This window comes from Glandiceps talaboti, chromosome 3 (assembly GCF_964340395.1).
Source record: "Glandiceps talaboti chromosome 3, keGlaTala1.1, whole genome shotgun sequence".
Taxonomy (NCBI): Eukaryota; Metazoa; Hemichordata; class Enteropneusta; family Spengelidae; genus Glandiceps; species Glandiceps talaboti.
Window position 1 is genome coordinate 22,569,209 of NC_135551.1, and position 27,816 is coordinate 22,597,024.

General features: G+C 35.8%; 3 protein-coding genes across 4 annotated transcripts in view; all 3 read left to right on the forward strand.

Moving 5' to 3' along the window:
- Positions 1-2,081, forward strand: part of LOC144432617 (SH3 domain-containing kinase-binding protein 1-like) — a 37,188-nt gene extending 35,107 nt beyond the window's left edge. Inside the window, exon 11 of the mRNA XM_078120878.1 lies at positions 605-2,081. Within this exon, the coding sequence (XP_077977004.1) occupies positions 605-868 (264 nt within the window). The 3' untranslated portion in view covers positions 869-2,081. The remainder of the gene's footprint in view (positions 1-604) is intronic.
- Positions 2,082-7,272: 5,191 nt separating this feature from the next.
- On the forward strand, positions 7,273-11,054 carry LOC144432618 (mitochondrial import inner membrane translocase subunit Tim13-like). The gene is made up of 3 exons (XM_078120879.1): positions 7,273-7,411; positions 8,967-9,035; positions 9,628-11,054. Exons 1-3 carry the CDS (start codon positions 7,295-7,297, stop codon positions 9,727-9,729), a joined length of 288 nt encoding a protein of 95 aa, XP_077977005.1. The 5' UTR covers positions 7,273-7,294; the 3' UTR covers positions 9,730-11,054.
- Positions 11,055-12,931: 1,877 nt separating this feature from the next.
- Positions 12,932-17,104, forward strand: LOC144432641 (uncharacterized). Of its 2 annotated transcripts, XM_078120903.1 has the most exons (3): positions 12,932-13,010; positions 13,524-13,613; positions 14,243-17,104. In XM_078120903.1, the coding sequence occupies exon 3, from the start codon at positions 14,445-14,447 to the stop codon at positions 15,891-15,893; it is 1,449 nt and encodes a 482-aa protein (XP_077977029.1). In that variant the 5' UTR covers positions 12,932-13,010; positions 13,524-13,613; positions 14,243-14,444; the 3' UTR covers positions 15,894-17,104. The 2 variants fall into 2 exon arrangements, with proteins under 2 accessions (XP_077977029.1, XP_077977030.1); XM_078120904.1 differs by lacking the exons at positions 12,932-13,010; positions 13,524-13,613 and having other exon boundaries at positions 14,713-14,954; positions 15,400-17,104.
- Positions 17,105-27,816: the final 10,712 nt, after the last annotated feature.

Here is a 27,816-nt window from a genome sequence, read left to right on the forward strand (position 1 = left end):
TGTTTTACATGTGTATATGCTTATAATTGCTCAAGGTGTGTTACATTGTATAAATAAATCATAACATCTGGCATCATATCACCCAATCATTCCACACCACAGAGTCCAAATGATGATGAAATTCCATGGCATCCAGATAGGAAATCAGTTCCTAAGAGACCACCAATCCCTGATAGCCTTATGAATGATCAATATGTAAGTGCTCCATGGCTTATCTTCAAAACATGTCACTTTTGGCTTTCATACTCCTAAGTGCTTAACAGCTTATTACCTTTGCCGAAAACACCATGGATATTAATTGATCACCTAGTGCATACGCATTTTCTCCTGCCTTGCAAGAGACAATGTGCTCCACTGCAAAAAATCATCAAAGGAGGCAGAACTTAAACTTGGCGTTTCTCTTATAAAATCATGCATAATGTACATGTAAGTGATGTAAAATCATGACTCTCCAGAACCTAAAAAAAGAAAACAACAACAGAATTCAGTTTTATTCTACCTCCACCACCACCTCCAAAAGTAAAATAATTTAATATGACATGCTCGCTGCCTCCTCTGGTTCAGCATTTCATTTAGAGTATTGTTGTCTTTGTCTTTAATCCAGAATGCAGCAGATACAGACAAAAGGAGGATAAACCGACAGCCCAGCACCCAAAGTCGTCAAAACAGCGTTATCAACGATAGCGGTGATGCTGAACTTCAAGATCTCCGATCAGAGATCAGAAGTCTTCGAAACACCATTGGCGACCTGCGTCAAGAGTTCAAGTCCGAAACAAATAAATTGATGCTGGAAATTGATGAAGAGAAAAAACAGAGAATGACAATGCAAGTAGAACTTGATAGGCTCAAGAGACTCGTCATGAAGTAACCTGTTGGAAACTCTGTAAGATATAGTGCTTCCCCTTCAACTTATGCAATCTGCGATTTCAATCTTATCAAGATATGTCCTACCCCCTTTTTTTCCATTTTCCAGTACTTACTACTAGTCCTAGTTCAGGTTACCTTTTAAACACTGTGAATTCTAGTATCTTCAGGGAATTCTTAGAATGAAAAAAAAAACAGGGGCCAGTACATTAAATACTCAGCAGGTACTGATAGTATGAGACATTTTTTGATTAGATAAACCATGAAGCTTCATAATGAGCAAAAAAAAGGGCCAAAATTCACTAACGAACCTGCATCTCATCCTTAATTACTTAATTACTCAGTCTAGTTGAGATAATTTCTTTATCTTGTGAACAAAAAGACATAATAAGGCGAACCATAAGCCCAGGTGATGTCACTCATTGACTGTTGTCTTCATGTTAATTATATGACTGCTAATCTCTGTCATTCTACCCGTTTAAGAATGTGTAATACATTACCGGTATATGCTAACTGTCAGTGTCAAAAGAAGTGTCACAAGAGGGTGCCAAAGTTGAGAGAACATGAGGACTAAAATCACATGGCACTGCACTACATGAAGCAGTCAACCAAATGCAGCAAAAACAACTGTGAATTTCTAACATGTGATCTGAAACAAATTTAGCACATTTTTTGACAAGTGCTGTGAAACACTGGATAATGATAATTTTTTCAAGGAGGCTTAGTACTCAACTATTGTCACCCTAACTTCTGGTCCACAAGCTGTTTCTGAACAGCCCTCCTAGTGGCAAAACTATAAAATCTTTTGTCTTTCTGGCAGGCAGAATATTATTTTATAATTAAACTCTGTAAACAGCCAATAATTATACCCAGATGTTGATTTATGTAATTAGTAATTGCAGGTCCAGATGATAAATTACGCACAGATATTTCAAAACTCTTAATTGTCACCAAAGGATAACATTCTCGACTTACTTTAAACAGTATTTTTTGAAAACAGGAGTTTTACAAGAACTTTAGTTGCATTAGTGTATTCACTTACAATGTAGGCACACTGTAGGATTTATAAAGAAGTAGTGTCTACCTTCAGGTTCATGTTGTGAAGTGTAAACTAGTCTAGTTCTAGATGAGTAATTTTGAAGACTTGTACCCCTGCATGCTGTTTCCATTAAGTATGCCTCTCTATCGATGTCATACTACAGGTTTCCCCATTGGCCTTCTAAACATGTATATATGCATGTATATGTATATGTACATGTACATGTATTTGTATATGTATATGTATATGTATATGTATATGTATATGTATATGTATATGTATATGTATATGTATATGTATGTATGTGTATATGTATATATATGTATGTGTATATGTATATTTATATGTATGTATGTGTATATGTACATGTAGTAAATGGCTGCATTTTGACCAATGCTTTACCATCAGTTTGTGGTGATAACTGAATTAATGCATTTCGTCGAGATAATGATGACTAACTTTCACCGTTGATACCACTTCTAGTTTCACATATACATATATATCAGACTTTGGGACATTAAATGAATGATTAGAATCTATCTATTTTGATCACAGTCAGTGATACTAATCGTTAAACCCAATATAGCAACTCTAAATCAGGGTAAATTATACATAGTAGTGCCTTAGATCTATTATAACCTGACTCAGGTTCTAACTTTTCAACTATTGCATTATATCAAATTTTAACCCATATGTATATATGATATGGAACATTCCTAATGATAAAAAGGCCATTTGTCATATCTATGGAACATTCCAAAATTTGACCTAATGGAACCATTCCAAAATGTAAAGGGGGTGGAAGGCCATCTTAAGGCCTTCATTTATCATAAAGTTGCATTCAGTGGTGTTTTGTTTGCAATAGGCTTTCACGTGTGATTCATTGAATTCAAAGACATTGAGTGTTGATAAAGTCAGTGTGCATACTGTGCATAGGATGGGAAAATCCTGGTGTTTCCAATATAAGAGAATTATGGGAGTTGCATCAATTAAGTTATTTTCTAAGGATATATGTTCCTGTATATGTCTCCACCCTTGCTGCAAAAATTAGTTGGATTTCAAAGAGCTTAAACTCAAAACCAAGTTAAAATAATAATTTTATTTCATTGAACATAACCAGTACACGGTTAGAAATATTTACTTTGGTTATATGACAAATGCACTTTAAAGCTAATAAAACATGATAGTTACCAAGAAAAAACCTCATTTATTGTTTTCACTTGGTAAATGAATGGTTTTCACCAGCTCTTATTGTCGCAGTTTTCCTAAAAAACATTGTCTGGTGCATTTGGTAGCCTAGGTATCCACTATTGGCCAAGTTGGCAATTGTATAGTGATAATATATTTACCTTTCACAGTTTAAGCCTTAAACCCCAATGTCCGTATTCCATGTATCTCTACACTCCAGTAAATTTATAAAAGTACATGCACTGTTCTATCATGGACCAATTATTGTTATCAAATTAGACAAGTACATTTGAAGAAGGTATATGTTGTGACATTATTTCTTTTCTGCTGGGACACAAAAAAATTTCCTTATTGGAAAATTTGAATATCTTATTCTATAATATTAAAACAATGTGCCAGAACAGTATTGGTGGGGAAATATACCATTTAGTGTTTGTCTTTTTGTCCATGACATTTTTTCTGTAAACTATAATTAAGAATTAACAAATATTCAGATGGATTACAAATAATGACAGAGTATTTTATGTTTATTTGGTTGTTTAAGATTATTGTTCGTGTATGGCTGCAGTTTTCAGTATTCAATATCTACATATTACAGTAACTTACTATCAGCATCAAACAATTTCATTGTATATCTCTCGTTCTATGATATTGACTTGGGTCACTTTAAACAATGATGAGCAGCTTACTTTCTGCTTGCTGTGCAGCTGCAATGTTGAAATGGATTTTATGAATGCTTCAGTTATAGACTATTATGTTCTTAAAGACACAAATAATAAACAAAAAATAGCTTGGTGTTTGTTTGAAAGAAATATACTTGCTACTTATTGCTTCAAAAATTGTACACTGTTGAGTGAATATGCCATAAAAATGTGATTGAATGTTACTGTTGTTAAAAAGCGAGTGAAGAAATTAGAAGTTGGTGTGTAACATTTTGTCATTCCAGAAGTGATAAGATTTGATTCATATATCATTCAAAATTTTCCACAACAGAATCTAACTTTCCAACGTATATAGAAATTGATATTTTATTCAACTCTTTCCAATATTATAACACTGATATCATCTATAATCTACAATTACTACTTAGATAGATAGATAGATAGATAAATATACCAATTTTCACATTTTGTCTGAAGTTTAGTCTGTATATCGTATTATTGTCATATTATTCTTTAAGGTTTTAGCATTTCTTGTAGCATAAGGTTAGATATTGATCAAGCGAAATTACTATTACAAAGTATTTATTTTTTTGGAAAATTTTGAAATTATTGTCATTTACAAAGAATGATACTAGCAGATTTTTCTCTTGACTTTGAACTTGAAATGACCAAACTGTCATGATTTATGAATCTTGGAAAACTTACGAGGACACAATTATGTACTTGATGTATAATAGCTGTTATTTTTATCTACTTGATATATCTTCCAGATTATAGGAATTATGAATTGATGTTCAATGCTGAATGACCAAATCTTATTACTGTCTTCATTGCATTGCATATACTTTAAACCTAGATATTTTCGTCACTAGAAAATTATGCGAATTCATAGACTTCAACTAGTTCCTAAGACTAATGTTTACACATTTCTAAGCCTGGTACACTGTGTTTACAATGTATATACAAGAAGGTATAGCCACTACTTATTTTCATGCGTTTGTTTTCCTGCAAACAAATAAGTGAATTTTTCCAGCTTTACAGTACAGTCGTAATAGTGTAAATAGTTTGGTATCTCAATTAATTGTAATTTCTGAATGTCTTTAAAGTGTAAGGTGTTTACTTATGGTGTGTATCTAACCACATTATTATTTCCATTAGAGTCTTTGGTTGCAGCTATGAAACATTATGCATTGTTCCAAATGTATTTGGATTTTTTCCAGGCATTTTTTGCAGATATCACTTTTATGTAAAGATGAAGTGTAGTGGAAGTTACTTCTAGAGTTTCTATGCTTCATTTCATAATGAATGACTGGATAGTTCACGGAAAACAACTGAAATGTTTTCAGTGAAAATCAAGCCCATGAAATATAAACTACTAAACAGTACTTGAAACAGTAATAGTCATAATACGTTCTTGTACCATGTCCATGGCCAAGGGTTCTTATTACCTATGAGGAATGTTTCGCCTTTTCAGGTTGACAGGCTTTGTCAAACTGTCCATTTGCTGGCTTTACCACTAGGTGGTACAAGAATGTTTTATTACTATGTTTTTCCAACCTGAAGAACGTGTTTAAGGATAAAGTATTTGAAACAGAATTGAAAACTGAAGTCAGAATTAAAGATGTATGGATTTATGTAGCCCTTAGTGACAAATTTCCAGCCATTTCTTAAATGTTAAATTAGCTATGCAATATAGAAGTGGAGTCTTAATAATGTTTGAATGTACATACACATGGAGGAATTGACCTTGACCTATAGACCTCAAGGTCATATGTTCATTTACAGGATATTTTCGCATTTGTTTGATCCTAACGAGACCTAAGCCTTATCAAATCACCACTGCTGTGTTTTATCATAAAGAAGTACACAGACATAAGTCAGACTGTGGTGTGTTTAGTTTGTTAATAGTAATAATACTCAGATTCTAGTCAACCAGGGTGATCAGAGGTCAGTACCACTGCAGTTTGGTTATAGTTTACTACTAGCTTGGTTAGATTAAATTTTGCATGACTGAAAAGAAGAACGGTCATATTTGATTTGACCATGTGAACAATGTAGACTTTCTCAAAATAGTTTCTTTCTGGCATTTCTCAAGTTGACTTCGAGATTGAACATTAAATCCTTAAGGGTACACCTTACTGAATTTCATGTAGAAGTATACTTTTATTATTATCATCTCACTATTTGCATACAGAAATCTAGGTTTGGTTGTGTACTCAATGAAGACTTATTGTTTTATTTTCATGATATGTTGTAATTCCCTTGTTTTGTGACATGGTTATAAGTATTTAGTATACATACATACATACATACATACATACATACATACACACACACATGCATACATACGTACGTACATACATACATACGTACGTACATACATACATACATACATACATACATGCATGCACGCACGCACGCACGCACACACACACACACACACACACACACACATACATACATACATACATACATACATACATACATACCATATCAAGGTATTCATATATTTACCTTCTAACTTTCATTGGGATGGATGGATAGATATCACCTAGTGCATTGCCAATGTGAATATTTTGTAAATTTGTTTTGAAGATATGAATGATATGGATGTGATTCATGGAAACATTGTTTTATTGATATTTCCAAATTACAACTCAGTGTAAACTCTTACTTATGAAGCAGTATTCGATCACAAAAAAGTTTGAAAATTCAAAAAATGTAGATTTAGTGTACTTGATTCTGTTCCATTGCTACATGGGGTTTAGATTCTCTCTGATATTGTAGATATCTTAATATTGTAAATGAACATTGTACATATGATACATTCTATAGAACAAGAATATAGTAGGTGAAATAAATGATTTTGAAGAAAATACTTGTGTATGCATTATATCTTGTATGTATGTATGTATGTATGTGTGTGTGTGTGTGTGTGTGTGTGTGTGTGTATGTATGTATGCATGCATGTGTGTCTCTGTATGTATGTATGTGTGTGTGTGTGTGTGTGTGTGTGTGCGTGCGTGCATGCATGCATGCATGCATGGATCATGTTATAGCTAGTATTGTCTAATTTCAAATGTTTTCATTTCATAGACTTAGGCAAATCAGTTTACTCAGAATGAAATGTATTAATTAAAAGATTGAGAAAGCCTGTGACGATTGGTTCGACCAGTACCAGAATTTGTTCTTTCGTTCAAAAAAATTATTTTAAAATATATTTTTTTTAATTTTTAACGCACTTATGTATCTTAGAAACAAGTGTTAAATCAATTAAGATAGAATGCGTTATTTTTCAACGATAAACGAGCAAATAATTCGCACTCCCGCTCTATTGTTTGACAAGAAATCAAGAAATCATCCTCTTCTAATTATGACGCTGAGTTTTAGTCCCCCCTACATATGCAGCGCCCTCTTCATGGCGTACGTTCTAAATCACCGCAAAGCATCATGGTTACATCATTAGCTTCTGCGCAAGTGCTATGACCTAGAGGCAGGGGTTATTTTACCGGCTCACGTTGTGTGATTTTACGATAAAAGTATGAACATGGATTCGTTTTCGTCGCCAGCGGGAAAGGCCGGGCCACATGAAAGGGAGGCACTTATGGACCAAGTGAAATCACAACTTGCTGTCGCCAATGCTCAAGATTTACTACAGGTAGTTATTTCCAAATTGATATAATCGTGCAATGATACTTGCTTGGGTAACCGTAACGACTCAACACAACTTTCGTCAGCCTAGTAGTCCTGCTTGCATGACGGTGCACGAGTCTGTATTACTGACAGGGAAAATTGTCAGAATCGAGTCCCGAATTCCTCCGTATGCAAGCAGGACTATCGTCAGCCGTGCTCGATCTCGATCCTAAGATCTCATAATCAAATCTCTAGCAAATATTGCTCGTACATGTCTGCAACTTGAATCTATGACAAGTTGGATATTAGCTACACCAATTTTATATGAACAATATACACGAAGCGAACATATCCATATTTGCACGGGGGTGGGGTGGTCCCTGGGGGTGGGAGGGAGATTCCTTTGGTATAAACTTGTACTTGTGGGGAGGTTCCGACTCCTGGCCTCCAAACCTAGGGTGTTACTTATTATAATATAACACATTTAACAAAATCGGGAGTATTTACTGTTACCAGAGCTTGGTATAGCGTGAAATGGTCATGAATTTCTTGATATTTTTGCTGTGCTATAGTTTTAGAACACTGTCTAAAATGAAAGGCAAATACAGTTACTTATAATCGTGGCGAAGAACTCAGATTTGATCTTTATTCACCATGAAGAAAAACTCACAGTTTTAACATGAAAAGTATACCATTTCTCAAACCTGAGGGTAGTAAAAAGGAACCCAAGCAGTGAACCCTCCCCATCATATTACTGTGCACTGTATATGTGGCAGTTGACCCCCCCACCACCTCAGCTTTGCATTCTACCCCATGCCCTTACTCATTTCAAATCTAGCTACATGTATATGTAACTCTTCTTACAGCTGAAGGGGGAGAGTAAAAGGAAAACAGTCAGACACAGAAAGGATGTGTGTATGATACACTGATTAGGTGTTATACAGTAGGTTAGACCATAGACAGTTGAGGGGAGATCTAAGTCTATTGGAGTACACTGCAATCATCATGAAATGACTCCAACCCTCCCCTTGAAAAATTAGAATATTGCTTTTATAGTTTGTGATCTCTTACAGACATAAGAATGTTTTTGCAACAAGAATTATAATTACAGACATTCAGACATTCCTGATGAAAGCCATAATCAACCAAGAAAGTAAAAAAAAAACTGAGATAACCTCTGCCCAATTAGTGTAAGGCACTGTAAGTAGTGAAATGTGATGGGTTGGCACAGCCGGATCAACATCTATGCTATAATGCTATCAACAAAGAGTGTGAAATGACGTAGCTCAAGTTTATAATACAGATCTGTTTGGAACCGTACACTATGCTTTATAACTTGCAATAATTGGACAGAGGTTACTTACATTGCATCTTTGTTATTGTTAAAAATTTCTGAATTGAATGTGGATATTATAAAACATGGTTGATCATTGAAACTAAATGCAATTATAATTTCTATTGCATGTATCTAGCATTTGTACATGCATCATTATTTCATTACTGGTTTTTGTAAACAAGTCTGTGGTCAAGTCTGTGGTCTGTTGAAATAACTAATGCTAACTTCTTTATTTTCTTTGTAGAAAATGTCTGATAAATGTTTCAAGAAATGTATTCCAAAGCCCGGTGCAACATTGGATAGTTCTGAACAGGTTAGTGACCAACCATTGTAAAGATCAGTCAGGAATTGTTTGTCAAAATCAAAATGCAGAATAACTTCAAGTCTGTAACATACAATATGTTGTGCAGCCCAACCAGCTGTTACTTCAGTGGTTGATTGTGTCATACAGACTAAGAGTTCAACAGACAAAATTTTATTGTACGATAGTAAAGGTTAAAACATGAAGAGCATCAACATCTTTGGTATTCGGTGAGAGCTGTACAACATTTACCCAGAATACAGCATTTACCCAGAATACAGCATTTACCCAGAATACAGCATTTACTCAAAACAATGTTTCTGGGTAATATCATGTGAGTTACTGTATGTTAAAATGTAAAATTGTAGGCAAATAAATTTACATATTTTTAGCTGAAAAAAATGTGTGTGTGTGAGTGAGTGTCTGTCTGTCTGTCTGTCTGTCTGTCTGTCTGTGTGTGTGTGTTTGTTTGTCTGTGTGTGTATGTATGTATGTATGTATGTATGTATGTATGTATGTATGTATGTTATAGTTTTGAATGCATAGAAGCCTTGTTGTCATGTTCTGAGACCTAATCTCAAGTCAAATTTTGTGTTTTTTCCAGAAATGTTTAGCCATGTGCATGGACAGGTATATGGATGCCTGGAACACAGTATCAAAAACATACACAACCAGACTGCAAAGAGAGAGAGGTTACTCAGGATAGACAAAATAAAATAGTGTCACCTTAGACTTCAATGATGCAATGACTTTAAAAAGGGTATCGTCACCAAACTTGGCACATTATGGATTTACACCCCCTTACAGTTCAGAGACGATGATTCAGTGCTCTCCCATGAAATAATGGTACAGCTGTTTGAATTTGCATAACCTGACATGACTGCTATATCACATAGGTTTTGTATTTGAGAGATTTTAAGATGGAACCTACCACTCTAATGGTTGAGGGAGAAATCCAAATGTCCTCCTTCCGTAGGGGTTCTCACCTAACTGTATTTTACATCAAACAGATTATTTCATTCAAGTCATAGCTCATACTTTTTCTGAACATTCATATGAATATGCAAGTTTTTGTTACTAAGGAAAAATTTCTACTCACAGTCAAATAATTTCTTGGAAGCAAATGTCAGCACCATCAGGGGTGTACTACAATGGGCTATTGTCCCATGTCTCAAAGAGACATGTGAAGTGAGCCTGAGATAAACAGCTGGGATCTCCATGACAATAACCCATTGTAGTACACCCCTGGTGATGCTGATGAGACATCAGTGAAAATGTGGGCTTTGCTTCCAAGAAATTTGTTGAGTGTGCGAGTAGCAGTCTGCATTAGTAAGTATGAACCCACAGTCCATGAATATTCATCCTCGCAAGTTTTTGTGATCTTCCAAATACATTCAAGATATTTTAACTATATCTATCCTCACCTCACTTGAAATCCTGATTGTGATAGTTGCATATAGTACTCTGCTTCCAATCAGATAACCTGATTGGCTGCCGTCAATGACCCAATTTGGTACCTCAGTGTGTTCAAAATTAATGACAGGTACACCCATACCAACTTGTCCATTCTGTGACACTCCATCATTGCCTGATCTGAATGTCATTGGCTCATTTTTTCTCATGAAGCCACGACTTCTGTTAATGCACCATTTCATCTATACTGCTAAGCTGATTTCAGTTTTGGAAGCAGCCATGTTGAAAAAATTGGCATACTGTCTCGATAATGATTTCACGAGATGACAAGGAGATATAGTCCTAATTTCTTGATTATTTTAGGTGTCCAATTACAGACTAGGACACCACAACTATTGTTTACAATTTAGAAGTTCACTGATACAACGGATAGTACTGACTACTGTGTATCACAGCTACTCCATCTTAACCCAGTAAGACATTTGTACATTGAAAGTTAGTTTTTTTCAAATTTTTAGTTCAGCTCTTGTTGTAGTCAGTGAGAGAGTTTGTAATATTTCACTGTGTATGAAGTGTGAATTCAAAGTAATTTGGAATGTACATGTATTTTAGTATTTCCAGACAAGTATGAATAAATTTAATGATCAACGAATATGAAAAGTAAAATGGTTTATTTGAGCCATGACAGTCACAAACCATTAGCGGTCCAAGTGCAACAAACCCGCGGGCATGCCTGGCGAAAACGGGTGTCATAAAAGTTGTTTGCATCTCTAAAGCTGTTTGTAGCGTTACTTATAATAGCCTAATAAATTGATAACAACTGATATAAGACAGAGATAAGGTTTGCCTCAATTGCAGTCCATGCAGACGGCCGAATAGAGGTTTTACAGCTGTTTACTTGTGTTATGTAAGAGCCCATCATCACATGTGTAAATATTGGTACTCTTTGATAACAAGTCCACTTGCTTGGCTAATGGCTTGTCCCAGTAATGACCTTTCCTTACTGTTTGGTAAGGCACTCATTCCCAGAATAACATAGTCTAGTTCCTGACGGCCGTATTCCAATTTTACAGTATGTTATCTTCACACATTACGTCTAGTCAATGTCGTTACTCTCACAAAGAATTCTGTGCTCCCCCTACAGTGTTCATATAAACATGATGATGTCGTGTCCCCACATGATTTTAGTTTAAGCAGACTGGAGGTATGTGAAGTTCGGTTGGAGATTTGCATATCATATCAGTGCAGCTGTACCAATGAATATCAGTGAGAGATGATGACAGCCTGTCAATGTTTGATGGATTACTACTGACATGCGCCGTTTGCACTTAACCCAGCATGGGGTTGAACCTCATTGAGCAACGACATTGACTAGACATAATGTGAAGATAATGTAGTGTAAAATCGGAATGCTAGTGTGATGCCTGGTCCCAGTGTGCAGCAGAGGATCTGACAGTTCTTATTTTGGATGTATTGCCAAGTTTTCTTTGTCCATATTAATTTTCTCCCATATTTTATATATTAATTTAGTATAAATAAATATACATGTCACAATAGCTGCAGGAATCCTAAGAGTAACTAGTCACAAGTAACTAGTCACAACATGTACTGAGTGCATGATTAACTTCCCACACCATTCCCCAAAATGCATTGATATGACCTGAAGTTCACCGTCTACAGTCTTTTATATTCACTGTATACAATGTTAGAAGATAAAAGTTGTGGGTAAAATTGTCTCAGGAAAAAGCATCCTAAAGTACAGTCCCTCTATCATCTGATTGAGGGACGACCTAGACAGTAAGCCGTAAATGAAAGATACGCATATGTCGTATATCTCCGCCCTTACCGGCATGCTGTTATGTGAAAGAGGTTTACCGATGTGTGAGGGCGCTCCCTCAAGGCGTACTAGTACCTACAGACTGTATATTCAAACAACAACAACAACAACAACAACAACAACAGCGTTACTAACTAAACAAGAATGATACACCACTTAAATGTCATGACCCTGTTCTTAGTGAGCTATTTCCAGGGGAAAGGTCACTATTAAATACAACGTGACATTAGGGTTGTGAGGACATAAATTATAATATATATTTTTAGTTTACGAGTATTTTACTGTATTTCGATAGTATACAGGCCCGTATATAGCTAGTTTTCCATGAGTTTGATATGATATTCCATTTACCCATGCATAGCTGTTTGTTTGTGACACGGTTGTTGGACTCCCCGTGATTTTACCATAAATAAAACCCTATGCATGATTTTAGACACTGACACTAAGTACTCGGAACCAGTATTTGATTTTCTCAATCATACAAAATCGGTAAGATTGGACTTTTGTTACTGTAACAGTAACTGGGCGTATATTAAATCTCAGCATAAAGACATAATATTGTGTACCAGTTCGAACTCCTGTGAGTGTGACTAAAGTTCAAAGTTCCAGTCTTACGAAATTAAACCAGCCTCGTTCTGAAGTTTTATAGTCATTTGCATGTGATAACAAAACGCCACTGCATTGCACTGGTACTACTTTCCGTGTGTTGTTTTCTGTACAGCATCTACGTTGTTGAGGTAAGTAACATCGTTATATCATGTCTCCCAGGTCTTGAAATGCGCGTTAGAAGAGAAAATACGACGGGAATGACAGTGGACTAGACCGTGAGATACCTGTCTGTACTTCCTCATGCGACACACGCAAACATTTGATAGGTCAAATAAGGTCATATACACAAAGCCTACGGTACACGGTGCGGACGCCATATATACCTGTTCCAAATATTGTAAATACAGTGAACTATGACTCACTTTGGCCGCACCACCCATTTTGTGATACATCTATGCCGTCTATTATGCTCTCTCTATATAAGATAGACGATTGTACATATTTACGAGTCTATAAACTACAAGTAAGACCAAAGTGGCGTGAGTGAGGTCATTTCTATTTATAAATTATATCAGTTATCTTGGTTCAGTTTCGAAACGTCGTTTGCTGTACATTGTAATAATACATACTTCTACTAGCAGTTGTTCATTTTAATTTGCTAGTATTATTTTGCATGCATTGCTGTGTATTTATCCTTACAGGTCTGTGTCCACAAACACAAGACCACAATATAGGCAGGGATATAGACGTGTGGATACACAAGTTTAATGTGTACAACATTGATTGTCACGGTAATTAAAGCTATATTGAGATCTCCAAATAAATCTTCGTGGTAAAAGAATCCACAGCACACAGAAGGGGCTGTCGATCCTTTCGCCATCTTTTATCTCACTGTGCCTGGGTCACACATTGTATTTTGAGCAGTTCAAAGGTCATAAAATGTGCTATGCAATTCGCAAGTCTCAAAACCTTTGTACTAATAAAACGACAAATACAGACAGTGTGAGAATGGGGATGACACTGCCAATGAGTGACCCGGACATGGACCATGGGGCAGTAGCCGGCATAGACAATGATAGGGGTATTCTTTTTTTTTACATGTAACACCAGAAAGGGCCTTTTCGGGGGGGGGGGGGGGGCATATTGAAAATGTTGGATGAGGAATAATGTTTTTGGTATTGCACTGCAGTGAAAATACCACTTGTATGCGCACACACCAGTGCAACTAATCTCTGGTACATGTGTAATAATGCAAAGTACTAATTAATATCCTGTGATAATTACCCAGAGTCCCAGCCATGTTGATTTCATATTAAATCATACTGACTCATTACTTTATTGAATTTATATTTAAAACCAATTCATGTCTCTTTTGTGACTTATTATTAAATCCACATTACTTATTTTGCATGTCTTTCAGGGATGCAAGTTATCCAGACACTGTTTACATAACCATCATGAAATAGGAGTGAAAATATAACTATGCCAAATACAGGACTTGTGAGATGTCAACAACACATTTCAGCAATCATATGAAATCGATTTTGGAGAGAGACAAGGCATGTGACACAGACCCTGTGTAGTAAATACTGTAACATACATAAAAAAAACAGGTTAGAACAATGCCAGCAGAAGAAATTCAAAGTTCGCGACTCGCCCAGTATTTGCTTGCCTACAGTATTGTGTACACTATACCAGTTGTTGCTGTTGTCTTAACTATTTATCAGTTTCCTTCTCTGTACTGTCTTTTGTATATTTCTATTGCCGGCATTTCACTTTTGTTGTGGCATGATAATTTGTCTTCTCGCATCTTACCTATGTTGATAAAAGCTCTCAAATTGTTAGGTACTGTGGTCACTGTGTGTGTTTTAGGTTTACTGGTACATCCAGCGGTGATATACGATGCCGCCAAACAATTCATCGTAGGTGACAGAACTTACCATCGTATAGTGACACGCTTTTTTATGCATTGTTGCTATGTTGTTTTATTAAATGGAGCCTTCAACTCTAAATCTCTGATGGAAGAACTCTTCAACCCATGGATCTTAGGATTGTCATATGTAGTAGTTGCAGCCTGGGAGTACCACTCTGTTGTTACCGGAGAAACACTAAGAGATATTTTATCACCAAGGGTCAGAACATGTTTATTTTATCTCTTTTGCTTTGTATTGGTTTTATGGTATTTGCCTGGTGAAATAAGCTTAAGTATAGTGATGCAATTACCAATTGGGCTACTTTTGGTCTTTATGGTTGAAGAGCAGTGGATTCTTCAACATGCCGATTTATTGCTGTGCTGGGTATCCAAAAACCAATATAGAGAGGTAGAAGCAACGTCATCACCGTCAATCGATTTTCTACCCAACTCCCTCAGACCGCCGCTAGATTTTCGCTGTATAGTTAACTTTGGTGGATTCGAAAGTGATGTTGTCTCGATGTTCAAATATGCAATTTTGATTATTTCAGCATCGTCCTTGATTCTCGTTAACTGTATTCGAGATTTCTTTGAATATGAGAGCATTTTTGATTGTAAGGGATTGGTATGCTGGGTCAGGTTCTCTGTTGTTTTGTTGTTTACAGTTGCTTGTCCATCGTATAAATATCTAACAGGGATACAAACTATGGTAGCTGGTATAAAGATGGTACAGCCGTTCCAAAGGGCAACATATCAACAAGTGGTCGAGAGCACAGATCCATGTGCTATTTGTTTGGCACCCCTTCACGAGGGTAGGTTTACTCCATGTCGTCATATCTTTCACTCAAAATGTCTTGCAACACATCTTAACTTCAAAAGAACTTGTCCAATGTGTAACACGCCCTTGATACAAATAACCAGAGTTGGGCCTCGACATGTTGTGGTTCATCATCATCGTCGTAACCAGCATGCAAATAACCATGCACCTCAAGAGCCAGGGCCAAATCACCCTGGACCAAACCCCCCTGGACCAATCCCACCGGGACCAAATCACCATGGACCTAACCCACCTGGACCTAACCCACCTGGACCAAACCCCCCTGGACCAAATCCTCAGGTAGACCATGGGCATGCTCAGCAAATATACCCTGATCGATAATAATCACCATCTAATCCACCTTGCTACATTACAAAGATTAAAGTAAAAGTTCAGTCAGACTTATTTCTGCCTGTAACACTTGTATTGATCACTTCTATCAACTTACAGTAAAAGTTCAGTCATACCTATTTCAGCCTGTAACACTTGTATTGATTACTTCTATCAATTTTAAAGTAAAAGTTCAGTCAGACCTATTTCTGCCTGTAACACTTGTATTGATTACTTGTCAATTTAAAGTAAAAGTTCAGTCAGACCTATTTCTGCCTGTAACACTTGTATTGATTACTTCTATCAATTTAAAGTAAAAGTTCAGTCTGACCTATTTCTGCCTGTAACACTTGTATTGATTACTGCTATCAACTTACAGTAAAAGTCCAGTCATACCTATTTCAGCCTGTAACACTTGTATTGATTACTTCTGTCAATTTAAAGTAAAAGTTCAGTCAGACCTATTTCTGCCTGTAACACTTGTATTGATTACTTCTATCAATTTAAAGTAAAAGTTCAGTCAGACCTATTTCTGCCTGTAACACTTGTATTGATTACTTCTATCAATTTAAAGTAAAAGTTCAGTCTGACCTATTTCTGCCTGTAACACTTGTATTGATTACTTCTATCAACTTACGGTAAAAGTCCAGTCAGACCTATTTCAGCCTGTAACACGCATTGATTACTTCTATAACTTACACGATATATTATGGATGATAAAAAAGCACGTTGGTAACTTTCTCAACTTTCATCTGTTATGATTTTTTGGGGTTATCCTACAGGAGTGTGTGGAAAAATCTTGCAGGAAATGACATTACATTTCAAAATCTCTAGATCTACCCTGAAGGCTATGATGGATTTTCCTTTGAAAGGCTGCAGATTTAAGCCAACCTTGCAACAGGACATGGACAGAGTTCACATTATTACACAAAGAGCCTTGATTTATACCATCAATGGTTCAAACTTTCAAAGTCAAAGTTTGTGGTGGATTCCCTTCTTCATAATTTAGACAACATGTTATTTTATGACGTTGAACAGGAACTGTTGTCAATATTTGCATACATGCCACCTAACCTAGAATAATGTTGTGACGTGACGTCACAAGAAAGATGTCATCGTTATATAGTTTAATTATAAATGATTTACCCACAGCTTACAATTTGAAATATAGCTTTTAAACCATAGGTGCATATGAATTACTATTATTGTTAATAAAGTTATGTATGGCATAAAATCAATACAATGCCTCTTGTCTTCGTTTCACATATAAATTAACCCCTGAATAGCAATACATGTATATAATACCCAGTATACATATAACTTATATTATCCTAATATATATGTATGTATGTATGTATGTATGTATGTATGTATGTATGTATGTATGTATGTATGTATGTATGTATGTATGTATGTATGTATGTATCTATATATATATATATATATATATATATATATATATATATATATATATATATATATATATATATATATATATATATGCATTATAGGCCAACGACCCTATGTGCTATTTCAAAGTAACAAAAATGTACATTACAGTCAAAGGAAAGAAAATGACAATAATACTGGTATAGAGTTTCGCAATTTGAAATCATAGAACAAAAATTTGGCGACATTGTGATTAGTATCTGTATTATTGAATTGTAACAAACGTATGAATAGGGGGTCAAAGGTCAGATAAAAGACCCCTTAACTTACCCACCGTAAGAAACTTCGTTCCGAATAACTGGTGAAAATGTATCGCAGTGTGGACAGAATTTTCCGGCTGAAAGTATACAAACAGTTGTAAATAGTATACCGACTACTACTGGACCAACATGGGTGTCCGCCTTAGCTGAAAATTGGACCATGCGAACAAAGCCAAAAAATAGTTGCGACGTGCAGGTGAACCTTTTGTTATGCAGTGTGATGAAGTTGAGTTGGCATCCTACTAGATGCCAGCAACAGTGAAACCAACCCGGCTCCACAAACCGTGACATGTTCAAAACCACACTAAACTGATTGCCACATCACCAAGTGAGATGAGGAGGTTATCCTAGAAAAATGAAATCAAAGCCAGATTTTCAAGGTTGGAGACACAGATAGATAATATAGAAGACATGTTATCTAGCATGGCGTGGAAAAGGTTACGATAATTTTGAAAGGAGTGACGTCGGTATTAGTTTTAGTAGTACGCCCTCTGTGAAGTACTATGTAAAGAAGAGGAACGACAGACAGTTTGTAAAATCAAATTGGTTGTTTGGACCCACATTTTTAAATTTCATTTCGAACATTTGGAAACAATGATTGTGTGTCATGGTAAACTTCAATATTTCCAGATACAAAATAAAACAACGAAGATAACAAATCAAAAATGGCCAACAAATAGATATTGTGCATAGTGCTTTCAGTTTTCCAATGTGGGCCATCAAGTTATAAACTGCTGAACAACCCGTTGGTGGCGCTATATCGTGTGGCGAGGAGGTTACACATATATAACTGCGCTTCAAGGAATAGCAGACAGACAGAAAACTACCCTTGCAGTAGTGTAAGGTCGGTCAATTTTATTGCCTGTATTTCAATTTCATTTTTCAAGAGCCCAGTCCAACGGCCCAGCCAATGTTTTAGGATATACCCGGCTAAATCTGAGTCTGAAAAAAGATGACTTTAAGAACCGCCAAGTACAAAGAGAAAAGAAAGATTTCATGGAAAAAACACACACTTGCACACTTTACTGATAAATGAATACACCATTAGAACAGGTTGTGTCAATCCACGTGTGATGTCTGCATTGAAGTCGGTTGGACTGATTGTGATTGTGATAAAATTCGTAAGTTCGATCACGTGTATATATGCAGTGACAGCGCTTATCTGGAGCTATTATATTCCTTGGCCCCAACCAGAATATACAAATATACAGTACTGGAAATGCTGAACCAAACAAGATCTACCATCCCATAATGTAATGTACGACTGTATAGATTGATTTTAAAATAAACACCCCACTCCCCCCCCCCCCCGAAAAAAAAGGAGAAAAAAATCATGAAAGTGTTGGCCCATTTTCATCGAAGGGTTATTTTTTTCACGTTATTTATTCATGCATTCACAACATACATCATTGATAATATCAACCGTACTAGGAATTGCAAATAAATATGTTATGGCTATGCGACTGCTTACAGTATTTGGCTTAAAGCTATGTCAACACACTGTGTAATATTCTTAATGAAGTTAACGTAAAGAGCGCCAGCAAATGTCAAAGATGGTGAAATTTGTATTTGTTGTTGGGATGATGCATGCAGTATGTATATATGTATGTATGTATGTATGTATGTATGTATGTATGTATGTATGTATGTATGTATGTATGTATGTATGTATGTATGTATGTATGTGTGTGTGTGTATGTGTGTATGTATGTATGTATGTATGTATGTATGTATGTATGTATGTGTGTGTGTGTGGGGGGGGTGTTGTATAATGCAACGATCCGTATACATACAGAAACAGCTTTCATTTTATTAATCCAAACGAAATAAGGGCCACCACTATCTGAGTAATTATCATGCTGCCTCTATTACATTCCCTACATCATTCTTTTTTATCTGAAGCGTTGATATATATACATAATGGCAATGCTATTTATATCATGTACCACACGCAAGCTAAGTTGTCGTGTTCAAACAAAAAGTATGGGATTAATACCCGAGTCATTCTACGTCACGACAACGCATGTTTGTGATGCTGGATATACGAGTCAATCGTTCAGCCGTCAATACGCAGATATGATGTTTTCATAAACTAGAAACTAAAACATGCTTCGCATGACGGGATATAGATATTTTGTTAGTAGGTAAAAACTGGCATGTCAAATCGCTTCCTATGAGTAGCGTTCGACAGGCATCGTAGACAGTAACGATTCCCTCAAATTTCATGTAAAAACGGTTTTGTGGACATATCTCCGCTAATATTTTTCTAATCCATTTGGCCGAGTCTGAAATTACTCCGAAACTCCCTCTTAGTATTATAGATAGGTATGGCATATGGCACATCCACAACTCGAATATAGACTGTCAATTCGCTTGTCGTGAGCACAGGGTGCTGTGAGCATGTAAATGATTGATTGATTGATTGATTGATTGATTGATTGATTGACTGTCCACCTGCCTTATTGTCTTGCTTGCTTGCTTGCTTACATGATTGATTGCTTTCTTGCTTGATCGATCGATCGATCGATCGACTGACTGACTGACTGACTGATTGATTGATTGATTGATTGATTGATTAATTGATTGATTGATTAATCGACCGACCGACCGATCGATGGATCGATCGAGTTTGAATGAATGAATGATGTGTGATACTGATCAATAGACTAATTGATTTTTTTGTAGTGATATAAAACTTTTACCTTCTTTCCTTCCCCATGCCTAGTTTTCTCTCTTTCAGTCGAATATAATTCACTCTTTATTAACAAAATATAGATATCTTGTCCATTCTTCTCCTCTTATCTAAATTAAAACACACCTATAATAGTATAATAACCAGGGGACCGAATACACAAACACTTTGCTTTATCTCATATCTTCTGGGAGATTATCACACCGAATAAGCACTCAATCATGCACAGATTCGACAGCCACAAATATCATATAGATGTTTTGTGAACATATCTCCGCTAATATTTTTCAAATCCATTCGACCAAATCGGAAAATACCCCCGGAAAAAAATTCCCACTTAGTATGATATATTATATGCATGCAAAGGGATATTATATCATTCCAAATATTTTCCCGCAATCAGCCGGAAAACGCTTCTAACCTAAAGGATTTTGTTACTTCTCGTGTTCGACTCGAAGTGACAAGGGCCTTCCTGGCTGAATGACGAAAATATTGGGGGGCACTACCTAAAATGGTACGCTAACTAGAAAGGTCGTGTATTACCATGACTGAAGAAAATGTAATACCATTTCACGATCACTCACGTAATCCGAAGTAGGAAAAAAATGATTCAGAAAATATGGACTTCAGATAATTGCTTCTAAAAGCGTGAAAGTTGGAAATGTGTGATAATCAAAGAGTAACAGTAAAACCTATTTTTTTTACTAATGTGACAGATAACAAATTTGGAATGTTTTATTAACGACTGGTTGGTGGATAGATTGATGACGTATATGTATACGTTGACAGGCTAATTCACTTTGTACTGACCAAAAGATTGACTGAATGACACAACAACTTTCTCTGATTGACAGAACTGATGACCTATTGACCTTGATCACTAACTCTGTATTTCATTGATTTGATTGGTTCACTACATGGTTGATGGCTGTCAACCCCCAATCATGTAGATTGATGGACGGGTGAATAGTGTGAAAGTGTCCGCGGGTGGTTTTTTTTCATGTACAGAAAGGGTGGAGAGTTTTGTATCCTTGCATTTACTTTTCACTATGTGATTTATCCATAGACGTTTCACAGACAATTGTTAGTGGTACCTCTACAGTTGATACTTTATTTTTATATTTATTGGTGGTGGGGGTGGGGGTGTTGTCCGTATGTGTAAATATACCATTTTCAATTGTTGAAATGCCACGCTAACCGTTGCGGCTGCTGTATTCTCCAAAATTGTCATTATTACGTGTCATATAAAAACCTGCCTAAAAAATTCACATTCTGATACGAAAATTATTGGCGGGAACCCCCTCCAGGTGCCTGAGATCTCACTGACCATGCAGCATTATGTAAAGCCCTCAACTAGAAGTGGTCCCTGGGGTGGGGCAGGGTGGGGATGTATATTACTTCGAACATTGGTTATTCGTTCGTCATATGGCTTGTACATTTTTTTAATTCTCACTGTCTCGAGAGATTTTAAATTCATTCCATGGACTTGTATTAACCACACAGACATTGCTATCTCACAAAATAAAGGCTAATGGAAACACAAAATATTACACTAAATTAGTTTCATTGGAAAGAAATTTGAGAAATCCGATTGACTTAGACAAGTCTAATAAGGTAAATAAATCATATGGAAGAAATAATCCGTTACAAACCAACTTTGAAATGTTTCATCTGACCGCGGATAATGTTGCCTCAAATGTTCTAAGTTTTCGCACAAGGCGAGCTTTGTACGATCCGCCATCTGGAGATATCTATGACATGTAACTTTGAGCTGTTTTCCATGTATGTATCTGCTTATATATCTGTATCTGTCTAATGCCTGCTAAACCCATTAGGGATATCACGGGGAGGGGGGGGGGGGCAAAACCAATAGTAGTATACTTATGTTGTTTCCCTTTTCAATAGGACTTTTTAAAAACCAAATAACCAAGATATATTCACTAAAATTGGTCGATTACTTATACAAAAACCCATTGTGTATGTTAATTAGTGGTGAATATTGTCTGTATGTTGAGTACTGGCAAGTTTAAATGTCGAGCGAAAGCTGAGTTTTGAATCTGTCACCGTAATAAAAACTGTACGAGCTGTAACTGAAGTATCATATTTCGATCAGACAAGCCCAACATATTCACTGAAAATTGTTAAAACACCAATAATTAGACAAAGTAATGCTAATCAGTGGTCGGCATATTATCCATAAATAGTACAGAAAAAATGCTGAAACCGTGATCGCTGTTGACGGCATGGGATTTTGGGTGCGGACCCCAAAATTGACTTGATTTTATTTGATGTGTGTATATAGCTACAGAAAACACACGTTTACCCACAGGTGATGCAATATTGTTTACGATGTCAAAAAAACCGTTCCATTTTCAGGTAGTTCACCTTTCAAGGATCAATATTAATGCCTGGAAACAATAAGATATCTCTGTATGTATGTATGTATGTATGTATGTATGTATGTATGTATGTATGTATGTATGTGTGATTTATTGCATTCATAGAGAACGAAATTGTACAAATCCCTAACGTAAATTTATCTACATGTATCATATAGTTTAATCAGGGGATGGTTTTCGGTAGCAAAAAATAGACCATTGTTTGATCTATAGATTGAAGTACAGATAACTACATTGATATATTGGTACCGTCGTTTGATAAGACTGGCTAAAAGAGATGTACCGACTTCTTTAATGCCGATCAAGCATTGATACAGGACTAGACAACTTATTAAGATCGCTATCATGGGTTCAATTATTTCAAATAGCTGTGTCTCCTTTCAGGCAAGGTGGCCGTTGGAGGCGTCACACAGACAAGGTGACACAGCTTGATGGAATAGGAAGCATTGTCAAGAATTCCAAGTCTATTTCTGTATCACGGGATATGTTTGAGTCAGTAATAACTGGATTATTTTCATTGGAGACTTTGCTCTAAGTGATTTGCATGTACATACTGCTATCAAAGAAATCTCGACATGAATAAATTAAAGACTAGTTCATTATTTAGTTGATGTTTATTTTAATCTCTTGCCAACTTTCTCGGAATCCAAAGAAGAATCTACTTTGGCCGAGCAGTACCACATACATATACCGCGAAAAAAAACACCAGTGCGTTTAGCTTGAATGAATGAGCTATGTACTAATTAAGTTGATGTGACAGGACTAGGGAAATGTGTGTGTGTGTGTGTGTGTGTGTGTGTGTGTGTGTGTGTGTGTCTGTGTGTCTGTATGTATGTATGTATGTATGTATGGATGGATGGATGGATGGGTGTGTGTGTGTGTGTATGTCTGTATGTATGTATGTATGTATGTATGTATGTATGTATGTATGTATGTGTGTGTGTGTGTGTGTGTGTGTGTATGTATGTATGTATGTATGTATGTATGTATGTATGTATGTATGTATGTATTATGGATGTATGTATGTATGGATATGCGCGTATACCTACGTGCAAGTATAGATAGATGGATGAATAAACCTCTGTTGCTTAACTTGGCGAGAGGAAGAAGAGATTTATCCCAATCGAAGAAAACTAACGTACAATGTTCAGAAGACACAATATAAATCACAATTAGTCTCACAAACATGCAAACAATCCATGTGAAAAAAGACATGTATATAAATACTGACACTGTGATCTGGAGCGTAAAGCTTCCAAATTGATGATCAACATAGTTGTATGAGTAACGGTTGTCAAGAGAAAGAGGAAAATCAACTTAGTACTCCCTAAACCTTTAACTAAAATCTCTAACTAAAAAAATATGCAAATGAAAACTAGTGATGTAAAATCCCAAACTGTAAATATTCAAATTAAAACAGGTGACATAAACCCTAGGATGAAATCCAGGTCAGACGTAAATCTAAAAACAAGACACCGATCGTTAATATCATAGAGATGTGTTTGATGAGTTTTGTATTCCCAGGGAAGGAAATTAAGAACTTATTAACAAGTTTGCTAAATGAATAATGTAAGAGTTAAACATGTAGTAATCTCATTTATATGATGATAGCGTTACAACTAACCATTACAGTTTTTTGGAAGAATTTTGAGTTCACATCTATTTTTTTGTGTTTTCAATTGGCTGTCTTCCATTTTCAAATAGCGTTATCGTGGCCATATTGGATTCGGCGGCCATATTGGATTCCAAAATGTCTTAATTTTGATTTTATTTTGACCTCTATTCAGAATTTTGCACGGTCAATCCTGATTTTTTCCTTTAAATTTAGCTGTCAATGCATTTTAATTAGCTTGACCAAAGTAATGGTAATATTTTAAGATTTGTATTTTTCGAGGAGGTCCATGTTAATTATTCACATATTTTGAAAACAGACAACAAGTTCTTCAGCAAAATCACAGTTTTTGTGTAATAAGTAATGTATGAAGGAGAGAAACACCTTTAAACCCTAATGCTTGAATCCAACGGTCTTTGATTAGTACATTTGTACCAGTGGATCCATAAGGAATAGAATTGGCTAACTTATTCCTTAAAACTTTGTCAGACACAACTGGTTTTCTAGACTTAAAATGTCATATGCCATTGTCATTTACTTACATATTTACTGAAGCTTTCCAACATCTGGAATGTGTGTAGGGCATATAAACCTATTGGATATGGCTCGTTTGGTACGTCCACCCGCCATCATATTATGGCAACATCACGGCGAAATATCTGTGATTCTCATTGTGAAACCTATGTTAGCTTTGATAAAACAAAGCATGTGTATTCTAAAAATTCTTGAAATAATTTGACTTATAGTTGGGCTGGTTTATATAAATTCAATCACACGGTAAATATAATGCGGTAGGCATAGTGTTTTTTATATTGATAGAAATAAAATGGGAAAAGCTAACATAAACTTCAAAACGTAAGTCGGTTTTAACAACATCATCTCACTTTGATTAACAGTCAATTTGTTAAAACAGATTCCACAAAAATTTCGGGTTTCATTCAACCTAATTTACATATAAATGAGTAAAATAAACTTTGTCGAGGGGAATTCAAGTCTGTGCAACGAAACGATGGCGTCATGCATAATAAAAACACGATTCTATGAGTTATATCTATAAAATGTAGAGCAATAGTTATTTATATGTTAATAGCATCGAGAGTGTTAGTATCATCTGCCGTTATTCCATCATGTACAGAAAGAAATGCAAGTTGAACGCAGTCAGTAATATGGGTGTTGGTGCCGTCAAATAGGAGAACCTGTTAACCTGTAGATGGAATGTAGTATTTGGTTCTTTCGAGGGGACAAACTATCACTAGGTAAAATTAGGTTTGTATAAGGAGTCCTTGCATAGTACATATTTGAATTACATATATTAAAGGCCGTTAAAGTTTTAAAGTTTTATGTTTCCTTGTATTGCAAATATAAAAAAGAATAAAGCTGAAACGAGCACAACAGATATCTTTAAATCGCAGCAGTCCTCAAATGCACTCACTCACACACACACATACGCGCGTGCGCCGCGGGGTCCCACGCTACTAAAAATTAGCCAGTAACCAGGAACGCTTCAACAAACAACACTTAATTGAAAGCCCCTTTTCCCGAACCGATCTTTTGCATCATGTGAATAATTCAAATGCAACGTGGTCAGAACTTTGGATGATGAGACTTAACACAAAGTGATTGCGACACGATGTATCGTGTTTGTCAACAAACAAACAAACAAACAAACAAACAAACAAACAAACAAACACATATACACGCTAATAAACAGGGCGTTGCACCTGGACATGCCTATATCAGACTACCACTAAACTTTAATTAAACCTTTTGAGTTTGTAATATTTATGTAGATACATGTGGTTCTTCATCATGCAAATTTTTTGACAAGCATATATTTCAAGACTCTCTGTAATGAACTCCCTAGCGTTCTCTTGCATTTCAAGATGGCTAAAATTTACTTATAAGTCGATATAAAATAAAAGTAATATACTCAATGTCATAATGAAAATATATAAAAAAAATGTGTATATTTACAGGAAGTCAATATAGCAGTTATTTCATTAGAGATGAAACAAAACGGAAACATATAAGTTGAAAATTTATAGCAAAAATTTAATATCGTCACAACTCAAAGTGAAATTCTTTGTTCGGGATATCTAATTTCCGTTCGAGGTAATAGCAGGAACAATGACATCAATACAAAAGTTTACTTACGCCGTTTGAATAAACAATCTTTTCGCTGACATTCGATTTTCTGGTCACAAGAAACCAGTATGCATGCACAATAAACCCATCTGCTCAAGATTTTCAATCAACTAAATTGAAAATTGAAACGAACTCTTGAATCAATTGTTGATAGAGTACATCAATATTTGATGGACTAATACTTTCTCGATTTGACACGTTGTGCAAAGTATACATGGAAAATTAAATACGATTTTGCGAGTTACAGCCCTTCTTACTGTTTTGTTATAACATATACAATTGAAGACAATGAACCTTAAACAGAACGGCGTCTGGATAGATATAAATCATACCATCATTGTAGCGCTTTCCTTGCTTGAGTAAATATAATTTTAGCAGATCTTCGCTAAACTATAGGAAAATCATAATTCAAAGAATCATGAATATTCTGACATGCTCCAATTAAAACAAATTAGTTACAGTGTATCAATCAGCTAAGGGTATGACATCATAGGCAAATACAATGTAACAATGTTGCAAAGATTACATGTTGAACCGGACAATGAAATTTAGCAATGTTAGTCATACATTTGTCGGGGCCAGACGATAAAATGTAGCAATGTTAGTAAGATTTTGTTCAAGCCAGACGTCGAAATGTAGCAATGTTTGTAAGATTTTTGTCATTCGAGATGTTGAACTGTAGCAATAGTAGTGAGCCAGACGTTCAAATGTAGTAATGTGTGTAAGATTTCTGGCCAGCCAATGAAACGCAGCCATGTTTGTAAGAAACATTTTTGTCGAGCCAGACGACGGGTTAACTAGTTGGACATTCTGTTGAATCAAATGTATCTGCGTATTTCAGTGCGTGCCCATGTTCACTGCATGAGGCAATTTTAACCTTCTCGAAAGTTTGGGAGTAATTTAGAAGCAAATTTTCCCACGTCAAAGCTGTCTGATCTTATAGTGATGGCGTTGATATCAGCCCTGAACTTCCGCTGAATCACTGAGGCACACAGTCCACTCTCATAAGTCACTATTGATCGATCCCATAGTCACTTTAGATTATCTGATGTCTGGGTTTTTGTGGAACACCTCGTTAAGTTGTTGTAAAGCAGTGTGAATTTGTTGTATAGTGAGACATATACGTGAGTAAATTGTAACACTTGGGGGGGGGGGGTGTTGTTGGAATAAAATCGAAAAAATACATATGCAAGGTTCAATCTGTTTCAAATGCACGTGATCATTGAGTAGGTCTTCATCTCAGCGTAGTGATTTCGCCCAGCCTGTACGATGCATGGCTTCAGTGACACACATCACCGAAGGCATGGGGACGTGGTCCAGTGTTTTAGAACAATCAAAGTGTTTCCTAGTCTCTTCTGTCACTCGTCAAGTCGATGTG

Excerpts from the sequence above, each read along its gene's own strand:
- LOC144432618 (XM_078120879.1), top strand. The coding sequence starts at position 7,295 with ATGAACATGGATTCGTTTTCGTCGCCAGCGGGAAAGGCCGGGCCACAT. Across the intron at positions 7,412-8,966 it reads ATGCTCAAGATTTACTACAG|AAAATGTCTGATAAATGTTT; the intron begins GTAGTTATTTCC and ends TTTTCTTTGTAG. Across the intron at positions 9,036-9,627 it reads CATTGGATAGTTCTGAACAG|AAATGTTTAGCCATGTGCAT; the intron begins GTTAGTGACCAA and ends TGTTTTTTCCAG.
- LOC144432641 (XM_078120903.1), top strand. The coding sequence starts at position 14,445 with ATGCCAGCAGAAGAAATTCAAAGTTCGCGACTCGCCCAGTATTTGCTT.